This window comes from Branchiostoma floridae, chromosome 7 (genome assembly GCF_000003815.2).
Source record: "Branchiostoma floridae strain S238N-H82 chromosome 7, Bfl_VNyyK, whole genome shotgun sequence".
In the NCBI taxonomy this organism is placed as follows: Eukaryota; Metazoa; Chordata; class Leptocardii; order Amphioxiformes; family Branchiostomatidae; genus Branchiostoma; species Branchiostoma floridae.
In genome coordinates, this window is record NC_049985.1 from 10902582 (window position 1) to 10919589 (window position 17008).

Consider the following 17008-nt stretch of genomic DNA (forward strand, 5'->3'; position numbering starts at 1 on the left):
GCGTTCACCTTTGTGAGTCACGCATGTCTGTCAATTATATGTTGAACATCGGATGAATACAATACATTGTATCCTGACACTTGACCGCCTTTCTGAATATTAATCCGAATTCATCACGATTCAGGCAGCAACGATTTATTCATTTGGGGGCCCTATAATAACTTGTATTGTTTTATGACTCATTTAAAAATTTTAGTTTTATATTTGAAATAGCTGGATGGCAGTTACAATTGTGCTTTGCATCCTGTGTAACAAATATGTATTGTTTGTTTTATGATACATTTGAAAATATTTTTCACGTTGTGGTCAAACAGCTTTTGAACAAGCCACGGCTTGCTGAATATTATTCAGAAATGACCTCGATTGAAGTTTTATACATTTCTGGCTCCATATAACTCATAATGTGTATTTGTTTATGGTGGGTGTAAAATACATCAGTTTTTAGATTGGCGGTAAAACGACTTGAGCTGAGGGTTCAATAGAATTCACCGCGTGCAATCTAAGCAGATTTATATGTATTTCGGGCCAATCTAACTCATAATGTTTATTGCCTTATGATGTAAGCCGAAAACGTCACAGCATTTGTTACCTCCGTAAAACAAAGGTACGGTTTTCGGTCCGTTTGCTTGTTTGTCTGTTTGTTTGTATTGGTGTGTGTGCGAGTTTCCTCCCGTTGGCTCGGGTCCAAGTTTGTTCTCATGCTGAGTTGTGATCGGGGACTGGCAGGATGCAATGGTTGAGCTGGCCTTCGTTGAGATTTTTTCGACAGGTTAACAGAAAGTGTGCGTTGGCACAGAGCCAAAAGACATGAACCCGAGGATGACATATACGATATGAGCATATAATGTGTGGTCACATTATATCTTGTTGTGTTATATTCTGTGAATAAATTTGCGATAAAATATTCTACGGAGGTATGAGAGCTTCAGCTTCTTGTTTATGTGTGTTAGAAAAGTCGTTCTTATCCTGATAGTAGTTGGAATAGACCGTGCGTTAAGCAAGTTATATAGTTTTCGGACACATGTAATTCAAAACCATATGTTGTGAGCAGACAGCATCTGTTTGTGGGTTTTCCGGATGGTTAAACAGCTTGAGGTGAAAGTTCAGCGGCCGTTAGCTCCGATATCTACCGGAATGTACCGCTAAATCCGCCAGCCAGATTACATCTTGTTCTGGGGATTAGAAAATAAATTGGATATCTCTGGCGTGATATCAGGACGCGCTGGCGGGAGAGCCTGCCCGGGACCCGGCCTGATCACCTCATCGTAAAACGCCGCGGTTTTCGGGAAGCCGGCGAGTTAGTGAGCTGGGTGGGATTTGTGCGGGACCCCGCGGGAACAGACTGAGATCTGCTGTAATATTTGTTGCCAGTAAATAGGAAATGATGATGATCTTCTTGTTGTAGTCGTATTTCCGTACAGCGAACCCACCAGAACTACATTGTATGTTACATTGCCTTTCCTACTTAGAATCAGACTTAAAGGAGTACGTAATATTTGTTGCCGATGGAATTAGGGAATGATGATGATCTTCTTCTTCTTGTAGTAGTTGTATTTTCGTGTAGCGAGTCCACCGGGTCTGTATATTGTATACTGCCTTACTTCCCTTACTTAGAATCAGTCTTCCAGCAGTACGTAATGTTTGCTGCCGATGGAATAGGAAATGATGATGATTTTCTTGTAGTAGTTGTATTTCCGTGCAGCGAGTCTATCGGGCCTGTATTGTACCAAGCCTTACCTACTTTACTTATAATGAAATTGAAATTGAAAACCTTTATTGTACATTCATGCCTCGATTGGCTAGGTACAGGTCACTGATAACAGACATAACAGACATATGCAGAGACAACAAGATACAATTTAACTATAATGAGAGGCATACTTACAGGGGTAAATTTGTTGCCGATAGAATAAGAAATTATGACGACCTTCGTGTAGTAGCTGTATTTCCGTCTTAAGGCTCAGTTTTCCAATGGTTTCCAACGACTGTAGCAATGCCAGTCAACCCAGTGTAATGCAAATTCCTTTTAACCCACTCCTGAGCACACGTACTTGTAAAGCTACGTGTCAGAAAAAAAGTCGGTCATGCATTCCGACGAAGGTCGCAGGTGCGACCTCATATCCTTCAGTTTTCCGTTGATCGATTCTTAACTCGGACCAACTAAGCCTTCGAAAGTAGTAATCACCAAATCAGGAACATCGAAACGCTTCAAGTTGCTCAGCCTTATTTACAGACCACTGCGTCCTTCAAACTTCCATTTGTGCACTTGTTAGCAGCCCAACATGTGTCTGGGGTTCATCGGACGTCGATAATAAGATTACAAGTGTCCGCAGTAACGAGATTACGCCGACAACGCGGATGAGGAGTAGTCCATGAGAAATCGTGCCCCGAAAGCAAACGCTGTTGAACCTGCAGCCAATTACCAAACAGATACATGTATGGCTTAGGCTTGCACTAGCGAGAGATATAGAGAAAGTTATCGGTCAACCCGTGTTTGGGGAAATTTCAGGCACCTCAAAGATAACATTACACTTGTGGCTATGGGTATTTTTTTATGGGTACAGCCTGACTGAACCGAGCCTCAAGCAGCCCCTCCCTGGTCAGGGAAGAGGCCCAACGAGCCCCCAACAGCAGAGATAGCATAACACAGGCCAGAGTTCAAGTCATTGTAAGCTGGAGCTGACTTAATTCAAACTTGTTGGAACGTTCCTGAATTTGGCAAAGTACCCAGTTCTCCCCGGCATGTACTGACAATGCCCGCATGCCTGTGACTCAGAAATCTTGGCAGTAACACCATCGACCACAATCACGAAACGGGAGAAATATAGACAAATTCTCTATATTATGATTTATATAAAGACAAACAAATAGGAAAGAAGTGGAAGCCATACATTGGCTTGCAGACTAGAATCGTGTATCTTGCCTGTACAGGCTCCATCGGAAGTAACCACGTGACGGCCGGCGGAGATACCGGTCCCCACTAGCGCCAAATTGGTTCTTAAATCATCGACACGCCACAACTTCTTGTCTGGGAGGCTCGGAGAAGAAATGACTGATTTGCAAAGTTTGCTGAAGGCGAAGCGTTATTATGAGCTGGGGTTTCCACTGGGGCACCGGGGGGAGAGAAATGACTAATTACCGCGTATCGCAGAGGGAGAATCTTGTAAAACAAGATTTCTTCAGGCACGGAGAAGGAATGACTGATTTGTCTTTGAGCGGAAATATAGCAAGACGAGGCGCACTAGATTAGGTCTCAGCGGAATTGCCGTTGCAAGGCGTACATAAAGCCAGGTAGACATTATTTTTTGCTTAAAGAATGGTAGAAATTGATAAAATAAGATAATGAAAATATATTGAAAGAAAAGTTTACTATCCATAGAAGACCAAACTGACAAACAAAAACAGTAACACGTTTAAAACGAACTTCGAACCGCAGGTTGAAAATATCGAAAATCGTTTTAAAGCTATATCTCTGAGAACGAAGGACTTTTCATTGACGCCTTTTGTTAAAAGGATTATTGCAAGGCTAGTTTTCACTGGAAATTCATTTTGTGTAAAATAGAAGTACGATCCAGGACGAGGGTCGGGTTAAAGATATCGAAAATCATTTTTAAGCTCTCTGAGAACGAAGGACTTTTCATTGAAGCCTGATTATTGTAAGGGTATAGGTTTCACTGAAATTCATTTTGCGGAATATCGAAAGTACAATACAGGGAATACAGGACAAGGGTCGGGTTAAAAATATCGAAAATCATTACCGCCGAGAGGACAGGACGTCTCGTTGACGTGTTTGGTTAATAAAGCCGGAGATACAGCTAATCATCTCGCTGATGGCTTTTAATTTTCACATTTGTGAGCCTCGCCGCCGGGATGATTGCGGGTTCCCGTGGGTGGAGTCGTGAATGAAGCCGCCGCAGGCCTGACCTTTTCACGTTATTCAACAGCCGCACATTCGAGAGGAGCTGGCGGGAAAAACCTATCATTAACCGCGCCTTCCTTTGTACGGCGGGCTATTCAGGGGATGTGACGTCGCCGCGGGGACGGTGGGAATCGAACCCCGGACCTTAGGTGACGGATCTGTCGGCCTGGCGCTCATTGTGTAATCTCTACACCTCCTGCGGTCCCTTTCAATTGGGCAGGTTTGTTTAACCGATGGAATCAGGAAAAAAACATCAAATACTTAAGGATTACAAAAATAAAGAAGAAAAGCAACGTCTAGATTTGTCTAAAAATGAAAGGAATTGCTCTATGAAAATTTGTCATATTACTTGTAAATCAGACACAGCTCCGTCATTCAGACGATGAGCGCATCTTTGTAATTTGAGACGTTTGTTTGACCGGTGTATACAGACGTATTAAACACATAAACGCCCCCTTATCTGTATCGTTTCAACACTGTAAACAATGCAAAATGGTTTGTCTTCAGAACATTCAGCTTCATGCCGATTATCAATCCCTGACTCAACATTCTTTTTCCGGGGTGTTTGATGCCTATACGGCTATAGCTATTGTTATGGTTTTCAACTTATATAAACAAAACTATTAATCACATTGAAATCATCTCCTGGAATACGTTCTACGATCATGACTTGTTCTACGGCTTTCTAAAATAATCAATATTGACAACAATCCAGATACTTTGGAAAAAGGACTAGTTTCTTAAGCTAATTAAGCCAAGTAACAATCAGGAATGGCCTAATCATCATTTTCAAAGATGGTAAACAGCTATTGATAATTTCAAATTCTTATTTTCACGTAAAGATAAACAAGAGTTCGAAGATATCACGCCTCCGTGATCTAGAAATTCTCGTATATCTTAATTGTAATTAATTAATTAACCATTTGGTGACATGTGTCCATTGATCACTTCTTGTCGCTCAAAGGTGAATGTGGCTATCATATGGAAAATACAATACTGCAAAAATACAAACGTACAGACCCAAAACAATGCCCCCCCCCCCCGTTAATGAGTAGCCTCTTCCATTGACCTGGAATGTCTAGGTTTTTAATGTCAGATAAACGACTAGTTCTACCATCTCTGACCTTTGCAGTGACCTTCTCTCCACACTCACGTCCTGCCACTTTACTGACAGAGTGTTCAAATAACTACGAACACACAAGAATATAACAAGACAAGCAGACATACAAAAAGCAAAGCCTCCGTACGCGGGGCAAATGGGGGAATTGTGCCTAGAAAATTTACCGTTTTACTAATGATCACGTACGGCCTCATCAGCCTTTTCTTTCCAGACGTTTAACAGCTATTAATGTTGTGTGTGTACTGGCAGCATGCGCCATAAATGAAACATACGGGTCCAGGGGGAACGTGTAACAGGCTCAGTAACATCATGTCAACATCAGAGAAACTAACTGGAACGGCACAGCGCTCCCCCGGCGACACAACCCACTATAATCGCGATAAATTTCCTCCTCAAACTGCGATCCCTTCATCTGACGAAAGGGCAACGCAAACATTACCAAAAATTAGGTAATAACTATTTCATATATTTGAAAGATAAAACACGAATGTGTTTTCCACGCTAAAGATGGTATTTACATTCAGAGTGCGTCTATTTGCATTAAGTTAAGGCAGTTTTCGGCGTGCACTGCTGCGTGAAATAACAAGCTCTTGTGACCCTTTTCGTCGTTAAATATGCTTCATTACTTACCTGAATGTGATATTTTCTTAAGCTTATGGAGCATGGAATTATCCCTGGAAAATAAGACGTACTTGTAAACATCACTGTTGTGGAAAATGAAGAATATCGTATGCGATCGCAAGCACAGAGTGAGCCTCTCGTTTCTTTGATCCGCCGTATAGCATTAGCTTATCTTATTTAGCATGATATCTACAGTTTCTGGCTAATGTGACACATGATGAGTATTGCTTTATGACGTGAATGGATAACATCTGTTTTTAGGTTCGGTTAGATAGCTTGATGTTCTAGCTGGGTTATGGGGCAAGAAATAACAAGCTTCTATTGGCCTTTACGTCGTAAAATATACTCCATTACCAAGCTAAATGTGATACTTTCTTAAGCTTATGGGCCATGGAATTATCCCCTGGAAAATAAGCCTTGTGAACATCACTGTCATGGAAAATTAGGAAATATATACATATCATATGCGATCGCAAGCGCCAAGCCTGCGTTTCGTTTCATTGACTCACAGCAATATACTAGTATCCTTATCATATTCAGTATCGCATCGACATACATGTATACAAAAGTTGGAAAGCGTTGCCAGTAGACATTATTTGCTTTACAAGTCTGCACGATGTGACATGATGTACGGGGCTTTTGTAGAGCGGAAATGAGTTCATCTAAACAAGCCGGTGCGGCATTAATTATGGGACGTGACGACCTAATTACCTGACATTATCCCAGGTTTCCATTATCATTGGCCGTGCGTAGCTTACAGGTAAGTATGTGATGGTCAATGAATGCATTTTATTAGTCAGTGTATTCACAATGAAGCCGAAAGAAACAGATTATTTCAAACAGTTGCCACAATTTCACGGAGCGTTTACCATTTAGGAGATCACCAAAAGACTATATTTCTATCAAAAGCACAAAATTCAATCATTATACAGAACGTGTCACAGTTGCCTTCAAAGAAGAAGTCAAATAATTATAACCCGCGCCCGACAATGGTATACATTGTAACATATAATTGATTAGAAACTAGCATATTATTTTCTACTCTTAGTCTTTGAGACTGTACATGCAATTAGCTTTCGGGCATGATTATGCGAATAAAACATTATCATATGATAGTCAAGAGAGATGGGTTTGGATACCACCAGGGTGTGAAGAGGAGCTGTGGTCGATTAGCCGGGTGGTACCCTGATGACCCGAATCGTGTACAGTTCAGCGGGCGACCCGGAGGGCTTTTCGTGTGTTTGAAGAATAACGTGCTAAGTAGCGTTCTAGTGGAAATCCACTCTCGATATTAATAAGAGTTATTAGTTGTGTTGTACCTATGGGACCCGATCATGTGCAGGTCATCGGAGGATCAGGATAGTTTTTTTTTACCTTCGTGAAAACGAAGGTATTGTTTTCGACATGTCTGTCTGATTGTGTTTACGGATATTTGTGGTCAACATAATAAAACGACTGGATGGACTGTGCTGTTATTTGGTTTCTAAGTGGGTCCTGGGAACAGAAAGGCCAAGCTTAAGCTTGGGGCTCTGCATTTTGTCATACTCCTCCCCCAAGTAACGCGTTAGCCCGTATTCTATTTACAAAGGTTAATGGACGAAAGCGGTCAACCTTTTCTTGTACGTATGGCTAAATGTGATTGAGCCAGGGAGCCATTTTCGCAAAATCTGCCAAATAATGCTCTAGTCGACAGTCATTCGCAGTCTTAATAAGAGTAAATAGGTGAGGGTCAAATCAAGGTACATGTACGTGCCGATTGTTTATTTCCAAAACTGTTCCCATCAGCATTTTTGGATGATGGTTATGTTCTTAAAAAGGAACTATTCAGCCAGCAGTGCTGCACTATACCAAGTTTACATGGTACTGTGATACCTTTTAGTGGTGTTCTGATGGGAGGGTTAAAGTGCGTTTGAACAATACATAGAGGGCTCCTATTTGGCAAGCAATACATGTACTATCTGATTTCTGAAGGGCTTTTGTGTGTGTGTGTGTGTGTGTGTGTGTGTGTGTGTGTGTGTGTGTGTGTGTGTGCGCGTGTGTGTGTGTGTGCGCGTGTGTATGCGAGTGTGTGTGTGTGTGCGCGCGCGCGCGTCTGCTGCATCTCTCTCTCTCCCTCTCTCTGCCTCTGTGTGCAAGCCACATGGACTTAATGAGATGACGGTTTCTTTGACTTATTGTTAAAGATATGCACGCCATACAACTATATTTAATGCTCTCATAATCCAGGCAATCTTACATCCCGTGTCCAATTAAGTTTGGGAGCCCTAGTAAGATAGACCCAGGCAGTTCTGCACACATACCTTGTAAACTAAGGTATTTGATTCTCCATTTCCACTTTTTACCTGTACCTTAGCGTCCATAAAAAGTTTGACGATGCACGATGAGAAATAAATCAAGCGGATTACCTCCCGACTATAGGGACCGTACTGCCGGCCAGGCCGTGATTCCCCCGCCTGTTATCTCTGCCGAGATGCAGTTTTATGAACCCCGTCCATAAATTTCTATCTCCATCTGATCGCCTCCCATTCTCCACTGCTGCACTTTTTTACCGTGTTCTTTCTCCTCTCCATATAAGGAAGATATGAGATGAAACAGACCGCCGACGCGTAGATGAAAGCTCTGGCGTCCATTTCCGGCTAGCGTGGGACGATAAAGATTCTGTACATGACAGAGAAATAGTGTTTGTGTTGTTTATCTACAAGACATACTTTGTACTTCACGTTGATATATTTGGTACATTCATACCTTTACCAGGCTTTAAGCTGAACAACTAACGTTGTCATGAACTGCCTAGAATGAATGGAATATGATGTTTGGAAAGATTGTAAGACGATCTTATTCCACAGAAATTTCAAATCCAAATGCAAGATAAAGCTTATGTGCTTTACGGTGAAATATGTGCGGCGTCAACATGGTCAATATCTTAGCTAAACAAGTATCAGATACCTATATCCCGGGGCTGCAAAGACTGAAACAAACATGATGTTTAGAGATAGTAAGACGATCTTATTTCGCAGAAATGTCAAATCCGAATGCAAGATAAAGCTTATGTACTTAACGGTGAAATATGTGCTGCGTCAATACCTTAGCTAAACAACTATCAGATACATATATCCTAGGGCAGCCAAGAATGGAACAAAAATGTTCGTAGAGAGAAGTTTGTTGCGAATCAGCAAAAATATGTTTCGTCGAAGAGTTTGAGGTTTAAAAGTTTTCATGTATAAGTCTAGCTTATAATGAGATCGTCGTGGAATATCTTATTTTTTTAATTAGCATATCGTATCAACTTATGACAAGCAGTGCATATATTCTGCGATCAGCGAAAGTACATAATACCTGTGGCGGTAAATGGTGGTATACATAGAAATATCTGCTGAACCTAGTGCCCGGTACTCCGTAAATGTTCACAATAGGAGTTTTGAAAGTCTCTACGAAGTAAATGACAGAGTGAGTAAAAGAGACCTCGTAAAGTGCAGGCCAGGCAGACGGGTCGCCTTAAACCCACCCTGTCTGCCTCCATTGTCTTCCAAGACAGACGGATGCCAAAACAACAAAACGAAGTAAATGAGATGTACATAGGCGCCACCAAATCGTCTCCCCCCAGTGCGATCACCACAGCCACGGGTAGGAGATAACACTGCTTTATACGGCAGTTCTGGGCCCGACGATGAGCACTTTTACCCTCTTTTATTTCCGAACGACCTCGTAAAGCGAAGGCCCAAATGTCATTGATGAATACAGAATGATGCGCAAGAGCAGTGATGTACGACCATCATTCCTCCATCCAACATCTTCATCCTCTGCGCGGGCACAGATAATGGAGATAAGATCGAGGGGTTGGGAAAATGGCGGGTCGTCTCTGCCGTTACGACGTGGCTGATGTCACCGGAGTATCGACCGTAGATTGTTACTTACTCGGCAGAGTTCATAATGATACGGTGCGGTCCCAACAAATCGCTTTTTCAAAAACTCAGTCGGGCATTCATGTCACCCGTATGGTTTGGGAGCCATTGACACAATTCGTAACCACAAATCCCCGGTGGTATACTAGTGTAAGGCGATAGTAACATGTCTATAGGCTGTAGTTATAGAAATGATTTGATTGAAATTTCAAACCGGCTAAAGCTCAATTTCTACTTCGCTGATTTCCGCAAAACATTTTAACACTGATCAGCAAATCGCATTCCTATGAGCTGGTACGCAGAGTCTTTCAAATCCCCTCATTTCAACAGATATCTCTCTTCAATCCCCTGCAAATCCTCCCTTGATTCTTTCTAATCTACTTAAGCAGAGGACGACGAACAGTGACACAACTCATCTAAAACATGTAACCCCAAGGGTCTACAGACGCCGTACGATCGTCGCACGATCGTTTGGGATAATCGTGCGTCTGTCGTACAAAGCTCATCTGTCTGGTTCCGTCACAGCCTGCTTGGAAATTCTACGGAATCAAAATCGAAGAACGACCTATGCATATACGACAAGTGTGGCCGCGCCGTAAAGCCGTATATTCCTACGTTGCATATTTCTGCATCAATTCTGCAAGCGTATGTTTGATGTTTGATGTTTGAATGCCATGGTACCCACGTGACGGCCAGCCCTGAGGGACCTGTGCTCACCTTGTTGGCTGTATGATGAATGCGGAGAGGGGCCGATTCTGACACTAACTCTCCTTCACACATACTGGCCTATCGCCATCAAATACTCTCCCGGGCATGCACCTAGCCCTGTAAATATCGAGCGCGAGTTTCAGCGCCAAATAATGGATGCGAAGTGAGCTGCATTAACGCGCGTCGCCGACGCCTCGCTGGCGCCAGGATGCAGATATAAAATGTCGATTTCTCGGAGCAATTTTTGACATGATAATTACATTTTCCATGCCGCGAAATGTGATGAATAACACAACAGAGTTATGATGATTAGACAATTGAGTCTTGCTGTTGATTAGGAAATACTATGTTTGTGTCGCACCGTGTCACGTAGTGTCACAAGGTTTCATGTTACAATTGGAATACGATACAAGATGTGAAAGTGTAAAATGCAAAAGACAACAAAACATGCAAAAATCGTTCTCTGTCTATGAAATTCGCTGAACGATCTGTCAAGTTTTGGTTCGCTTATCGGCCACAGTCTCGGGTGAAAAGAGTTTATTTACTTACTTTAGTTTTGTGCTTTGTTGCTAGTTTTGAGTTGTGTTTCATTTGGCTGTATGTTGTGTTTTGTAGCGTAGTGTAGTGTAGTGTAGTGTAGTGTAGTGTTGTGTTGTGTTGCGTTGTGTTGTGTTGTGTTGTGCTGTAACATGGTGACTGTTGTATGCAGCGTATAGCCTGTGATGTGTCGGCCAGTTCTGCTACAGCAGCAATATAAAACATGATTGATGACTCCAGACTGAAAACAGAATGGTCATAGTCATCTATCATGTGTAGAACGGGGTCATGCCATTGTGTTATCACCCCTTACAAAGGTGTGTTGTAGATAATTGGCTATCCGTTTATGGTCCGGTGCTCAACACGCCCCATTTGCTGTATCTTGACAGCCACCTTCGAGCGTTAATGGGCAATGTTTAATGTCAATGCACGTTTGTGTGCGTCTTTTCTTCGGGTAGATATACAGATCAATCAACCTGCTTATTATTGAAAACATGAAACATTTTATTATCCAATGTCTTTAAAGACGACAATAAGTACACGAATGCAGTGATTAAGTGTGCTCATTCACTCGTACAGTAACGAATATCATCATTTAGATTTTGCTACATGTAGTTTTTGTTTTCGCAACTTTTCGTGCAGGCAATACATTACAAGTCCTAATGAAACGCCTGCAAATATTGCACTTAGCATGGTGGTTATAATTAGCAATGGTGTAACTTAGCAATTTGAATGCAGAAAGTACGTATGGTTCAGAATCTCCGTTAGGAAAAACCAATTTGACTAAAAGGAACACCATCCTTAACAGGAAGAGACCTTCTGGTTTATAGTTTAGTGATCGTGTACAAAATAAAGTAATGATTTATCGTGCATGTCATAACAAAAAAAAATGAGAACAAATATTAATCTGTTCACCTGTACTGGCAAATGACATCATGAATGTAGACTAAACTTTATATACTACTTTTCATATCTAGAGAAAGCTAGTAGAAAGAAAACAATATATATTCCACAGCAGATTGTGATGTGGGGACCATGTGATATGTTTCCAATGTTTCTACGCACCACGCGCATACTTTATCGCAGTAGTAATGAGAGGCCTAGGCGATAATTGCTCTCTTTTTACAGACAATGAAGTTAGGTGTCAATACATGTCCCTATTAGTGCGCGGGGTGATTTGCCATGGTCCCGGAATCGCGGCGTGTGGCCCAATTTATCAGTGATTTATCAGTACAAACAAGTCACATACGTCATACCAAGAAGCGATTACTCGTCATTGAGAGACACCGGATGGTTGTCTGAAAGATCAGACCGTTTCCAAAATCGAAATCGTATCCAGTTGCTTGAGTAACTGCTTTTTAGCGTATCTTATTACATGGATGTCTAACCTTCATCGACACATACGTCATGTTATCTGTGGCATGTGAGCTCCATCCAGTCTAATATTAACAATTAACCAACCGTCGACAAGAATGCTGAATTTGTACGGCACACCTCATATATATCTGCTGTAGTATATCATAAACCTGTTGTTCGATTTAAAGCAGATATAGGAAGGCAAAATCGGAACGTTTGTCTGTAGCTCGCGGAGCAGCCGTAGAAAATTCCGCTGCTCCGTATGTAGAACTGACAGCTTCAGATCGTTACAATTTTGCTTTTCTACACCTGCTTGGAGATCACGTTTACAGGGTCTGGGCCAGTAGTTGTGTTATACGTATGAGAAGAACAGATACAGTGACTGGAGCTTGCGGGCCCTCAACGTGCCCTGAACATGATACGGTCACACATATGCCACCTCATCCCACCAATCACGTTAATGGGCATTTTTGACAGGTCCCTTTTGTAAATCCTCTCAGGACTGACAATTTCCGACACTCCTAAAGGACAGGGAGGACGACAATTACCGTTATATCATTTACTAGAACCGCTAGAATCTAGAAATGCAACGTTGTTAACTGCATGATCGACAACAACCACCTAACACATATTCACCATGTTTATGCCTTGACAGTGACATGAAAAATTGTTTATCCCTTGACAATGACATGAAATAATTGTATCAAGCAACTAGATCTATATGTGCGTATCACATTACACCACGATTCTATCCTAAACACGCTATATAACCATACATTTATGGTATTAGATTAATTCACATACTTAGCTATACTCTCAAACCACTTTTTTGACAATGGTTCAATCAAATATGCCACCATCTGAGAGGCCGGAAACATAATTTAACCCCCAAACTAGCATTTAAATAAACATGTGTGTATATACATGTACATAAAGGGTATTCTTAGTTAGAACGTTTTGTAGTTTGACTACATACTTTACAGATGTTGTCACGTTTTCCCAATTGACTGAAAATGTTATAAAGTGCATACGTTAGAGTATTAATTCATCTATGTACACCACTATTGGATGCAATTGCATGAATGTAATAACTCGTCAATTTTGAAGTTTAACTTTCCAAGTATAATGCTACTGTATGAAACTTTGTTATCATGTATTACTTCCTTTCCGTGGATTTTTCTTTACTTCCAGGTGCTTTTGGACAGACCACGGTGTCGAACAGTGCGATTGGCCTGAAGGTGTCCCAGACAGTGGACGCCGTGGCAGGGCAGCCTGTCACACTGAAGGCAACCTACAAGAGCACCCGATCTATTGTCTCTCTCATATGGAGTAAGGTAGGCCGATGCGTGTAAATGATAGATAAGACTTATCCTCTTTAACGTCCTTGCGCAAGGTCATCAACTAGAGGGCCCAAACCTAAACTAGTACCACTAACTTTTGGCCTGAAGAGCTATCTAACACTGAAAAGTCACGACCATAGCATGTTCAGAACTTGAGATATCAGAACCAAAAGTTCCGCTGCAGTACCGTAACTACACGCCAGGGGACTCAACATCTAATCGTTACAAGTAATACAAGGTATTATCAAGACCTACCCACGTACCAAATGTCAAGACAAAGCATTCTGGAGTTATGCTGGTAAACTACATGCACACACAACCACCACCACCCCCCCCCCCCCCACCACCATTCACACACTTGAGGGATATGTAGTCAGCAACACCATATTCTTTGATGTGCTGACAAGCTCTTACAGTTACAAGTCGTTGGCGTCGTCTTAGTTCAATGTACCCCTACCAACAATGAGTGGATCATTCTATTGAAAGTAGGCATGTTCAAAATGACATTTCTGCGTGGTAGTTAAGTCAGCTGCATGTTGAGAAGCTGATAAAGAAAACATCGCCCACATAATTACCTTGATCCTCAGCAATACCGAGGTATCATCTTGTCAAGTATGTCATAGACATGTATGTCTGCTGCTGGCATGATAAGGAAAATACATTTATATAGGCTATGTAGCTGTTATGTTTTTACAAAGATTTATTTATTGGCATCATCTTACCATTCTAGAAAAAAAAATGATCCAGTATAGAAAATCTTCAGGAGGCACTAGAAATAAAATAATCATGTCGAGCTTTGTTTTTTTAAGTGTGTGAAAGATCACAGAGCTAGATAAGGTGTGTGATTCGTAAGCTCATGACAAGGCCTGACATATTCCTTGTCAGATAAAATTGTCATTCTCTGCTCGCTATCACTTCTGCTGTCACGTCACGAGCAGCTCATGTTTAGGTATGCAAACTTGTGGAATTTTTGATTGCAGCAGAATTGTTTGGTAATAGAGGTGACAAGTGTTGGCGTCGGAGGAAAATTGCTTTTATTCAAAGACCTTCCAACTTTACGACATGTTTAGAATTGTATATAGTCTACTGTAACTTCAGCAAGATCTTGCAAATTTTTAACAGAAATTGAAATTTCAGCCAACGATGTAACGTTTTTCGAAAGTGTTAATGACATTATATAATATAATATATATATATAGTTGTGATATAGGTTTGCGCTCAAAATACTTTGTTATCTACATATATATTAAAAATTCTGCCAAGGACATTTCAAGTCATCGAGTCTGTTTGGTCTGTTGATGTTATTTCAGTTATATGTTTTCATTAAGTTCACTGTATAGTGACAGGAAGTGATCAATGGACACATTTTATGTTATCATAATCTTCTTCACATAGTTGATACACTCCAAGAAACGTAATAAGAGAAACTCAAGTAGGCGTGAGATCTTTTAACTTTTGTTCCTGTTGTTCCCAAGGTTGAGGGAGATGTGGGCGGGAGACGTGCCCCAGTCTTCGTGCATTACCCCGGCTCGGAGTACTCGTACGGAGACCTGACGGGCCGAGCCGAGAGGACCAACGGCGTGTCACTCAGAATATCCCCGGTCAAACCCGGTGACGAGGGCTACTACGTCGTTCAGGTGTTACTGGACGCCGTAGGGCAGGAGGAGAAGGAAGTTTACCTCAACGTTTTAGGTGAGTCATAAATTTCCGTAAGAACTCTCAAAAAAGTCCAATACATAGATAAGGACTATCATTAGTATCATTTAATTGGTTGAAAATAGTACAATTTGCCGGAGACAGAGTTAATCAAACCTTGTGTTGACCACCAAGGTGAAGGATTTTAAGATTCTAGCAGGAACAGATGTCGTTCTTCTCTTACGACACCTTGTGATTTGTTGTCCTCTTCACAGACATCTTTCTTTAAACTGCTTTAGCATCACATGATAAAATGATGATATACATGTACATACTTTACTAAATTTCTTGCACCTCTATCCAAAACTTTCTAAACTCTCTTAAAACTCGACCAAAAGAACAAGTCTTATTAAAACGCGGAGATGGCAGAAGTCAATACACAATCAGAGGATTAGTGAATTACGATCATCTCCGAATGTGCAGTCACCCAGAAAACTCGGCGTTAGACGTGTCGGCAAGCGCGTGTTCGTATAAAAAAAGCTTCACAAATTATTTAACGGGCCTTTTGGTGGAGATTTCAACTTGTTACTTCTCATAAATATATTACAAGTTTGCCAACTTTCCTCACGCGATGTACACGTAAATTCCACTCTAGTTCTTCAGAAAGAAAATTCTGGAAATTCGTAGTTGACAAACATCAAACTGCTGGTTCTCCATGTTGTTGCTTGAACCAGGGCAAGGCTATGGTGTAATTTGTAACAGTCAGTCCCGTGGATTAGAGTTCTAATGGCGGTTACAGCTGCTCGTTTGGAACCGTGCTTGTGAATTAATCGATCCAGTCAAGGGCAGGTCTCATGGGGACCACACCCTGCAGTATCGATCTGGTCACATCCTGAAAACTTCCTGCCTTTTGTATCAAAACATTTTATACCGTATCTTGAATATAATGCATTTTGTAGTTTGTTCTTGCAAGTTATATGTATATTTGTTGATGAGGAAACGTGATTTCTGTACAGATGACTTTATTGTGTGTCGGCTGCGGGTAGAGGCCATGGGTGATATTTAATCTAGCCGTACTCGCGCTGTAAATTAATAATTCATGGTCGAGCACCTGGCGTGCCCCACAATGTCACAATGACGAAACACAGAAACATTGGCACAAGGCCAGATGTCCTGGAAAATACATTCCCCGACAGTTTCTAATATTTTTGGTCTCTCATTGACGAGCTGCCTCTTTGAAAGCCTGATCTGGTGCGGATTCATGTGCCTCATTTGAAATATCTCAGCGATATGCGATCATATTAACCTTTGGAAGACGAAGTGCAGTACATGCCATGACGCTGGATAAATCTCGAGCTCTCTCATCATAATTACATATAGTTATAAAAAAAATTGTATGATTCCGTACAAACGGAACGGTGCTAACGTTGCAGAAAAACTGTTGTATGCTACTTTGAAATCTGCAATTACAGTTTAAAGGGATGTGGGAAATCTCATGAATATATAATGCATCAGCTACAGAGGTCAAAGGTTACAACCTTTACCCTTTGACGAGCATTTGATGTCCCGCCAATTTGCATTTCTGAGTTTCTTGGACTATGTGAGTTACAGTTTGCGGGGTAGCAACATGATTATACAATTTTTCTCGTCACATATCATTGAAAATCATTGGTCTGTATCTGGTCATTGCTACCAACAAAGCACTTAGCATATACCGTATGAGCATTGCTGAAATTCATATTTCCATGTAGAGAGAATGGAATAACAGTGTGTATCATTTATAACAGTCCAAAATATCAAGTATAGTTGTGGGACTTACGACACGCAATTATTTCAAAAGCATATTCACATGCGAAGATGTAAATATATG

At 41.3% G+C, this 17008-nt stretch overlaps 1 protein-coding gene across 2 annotated transcripts in view; it reads left to right on the forward strand.

Annotated features, from left to right (window-relative positions):
• The window catches only part of LOC118419773 (nectin-4-like), a 38794-nt gene that overhangs the window by 3383 nt on the left and 18403 nt on the right, over positions 1-17008 (forward strand). For both annotated transcript variants that reach the window (XM_035826360.1, XM_035826358.1), the window contains exons 2-3: positions 13355-13497; positions 14979-15195. In XM_035826360.1, coding sequence (XP_035682253.1) covers positions 13355-13497; positions 14979-15195 — 360 coding nt within the window. The remainder of the gene's footprint in view (positions 1-13354; positions 13498-14978; positions 15196-17008) is intronic.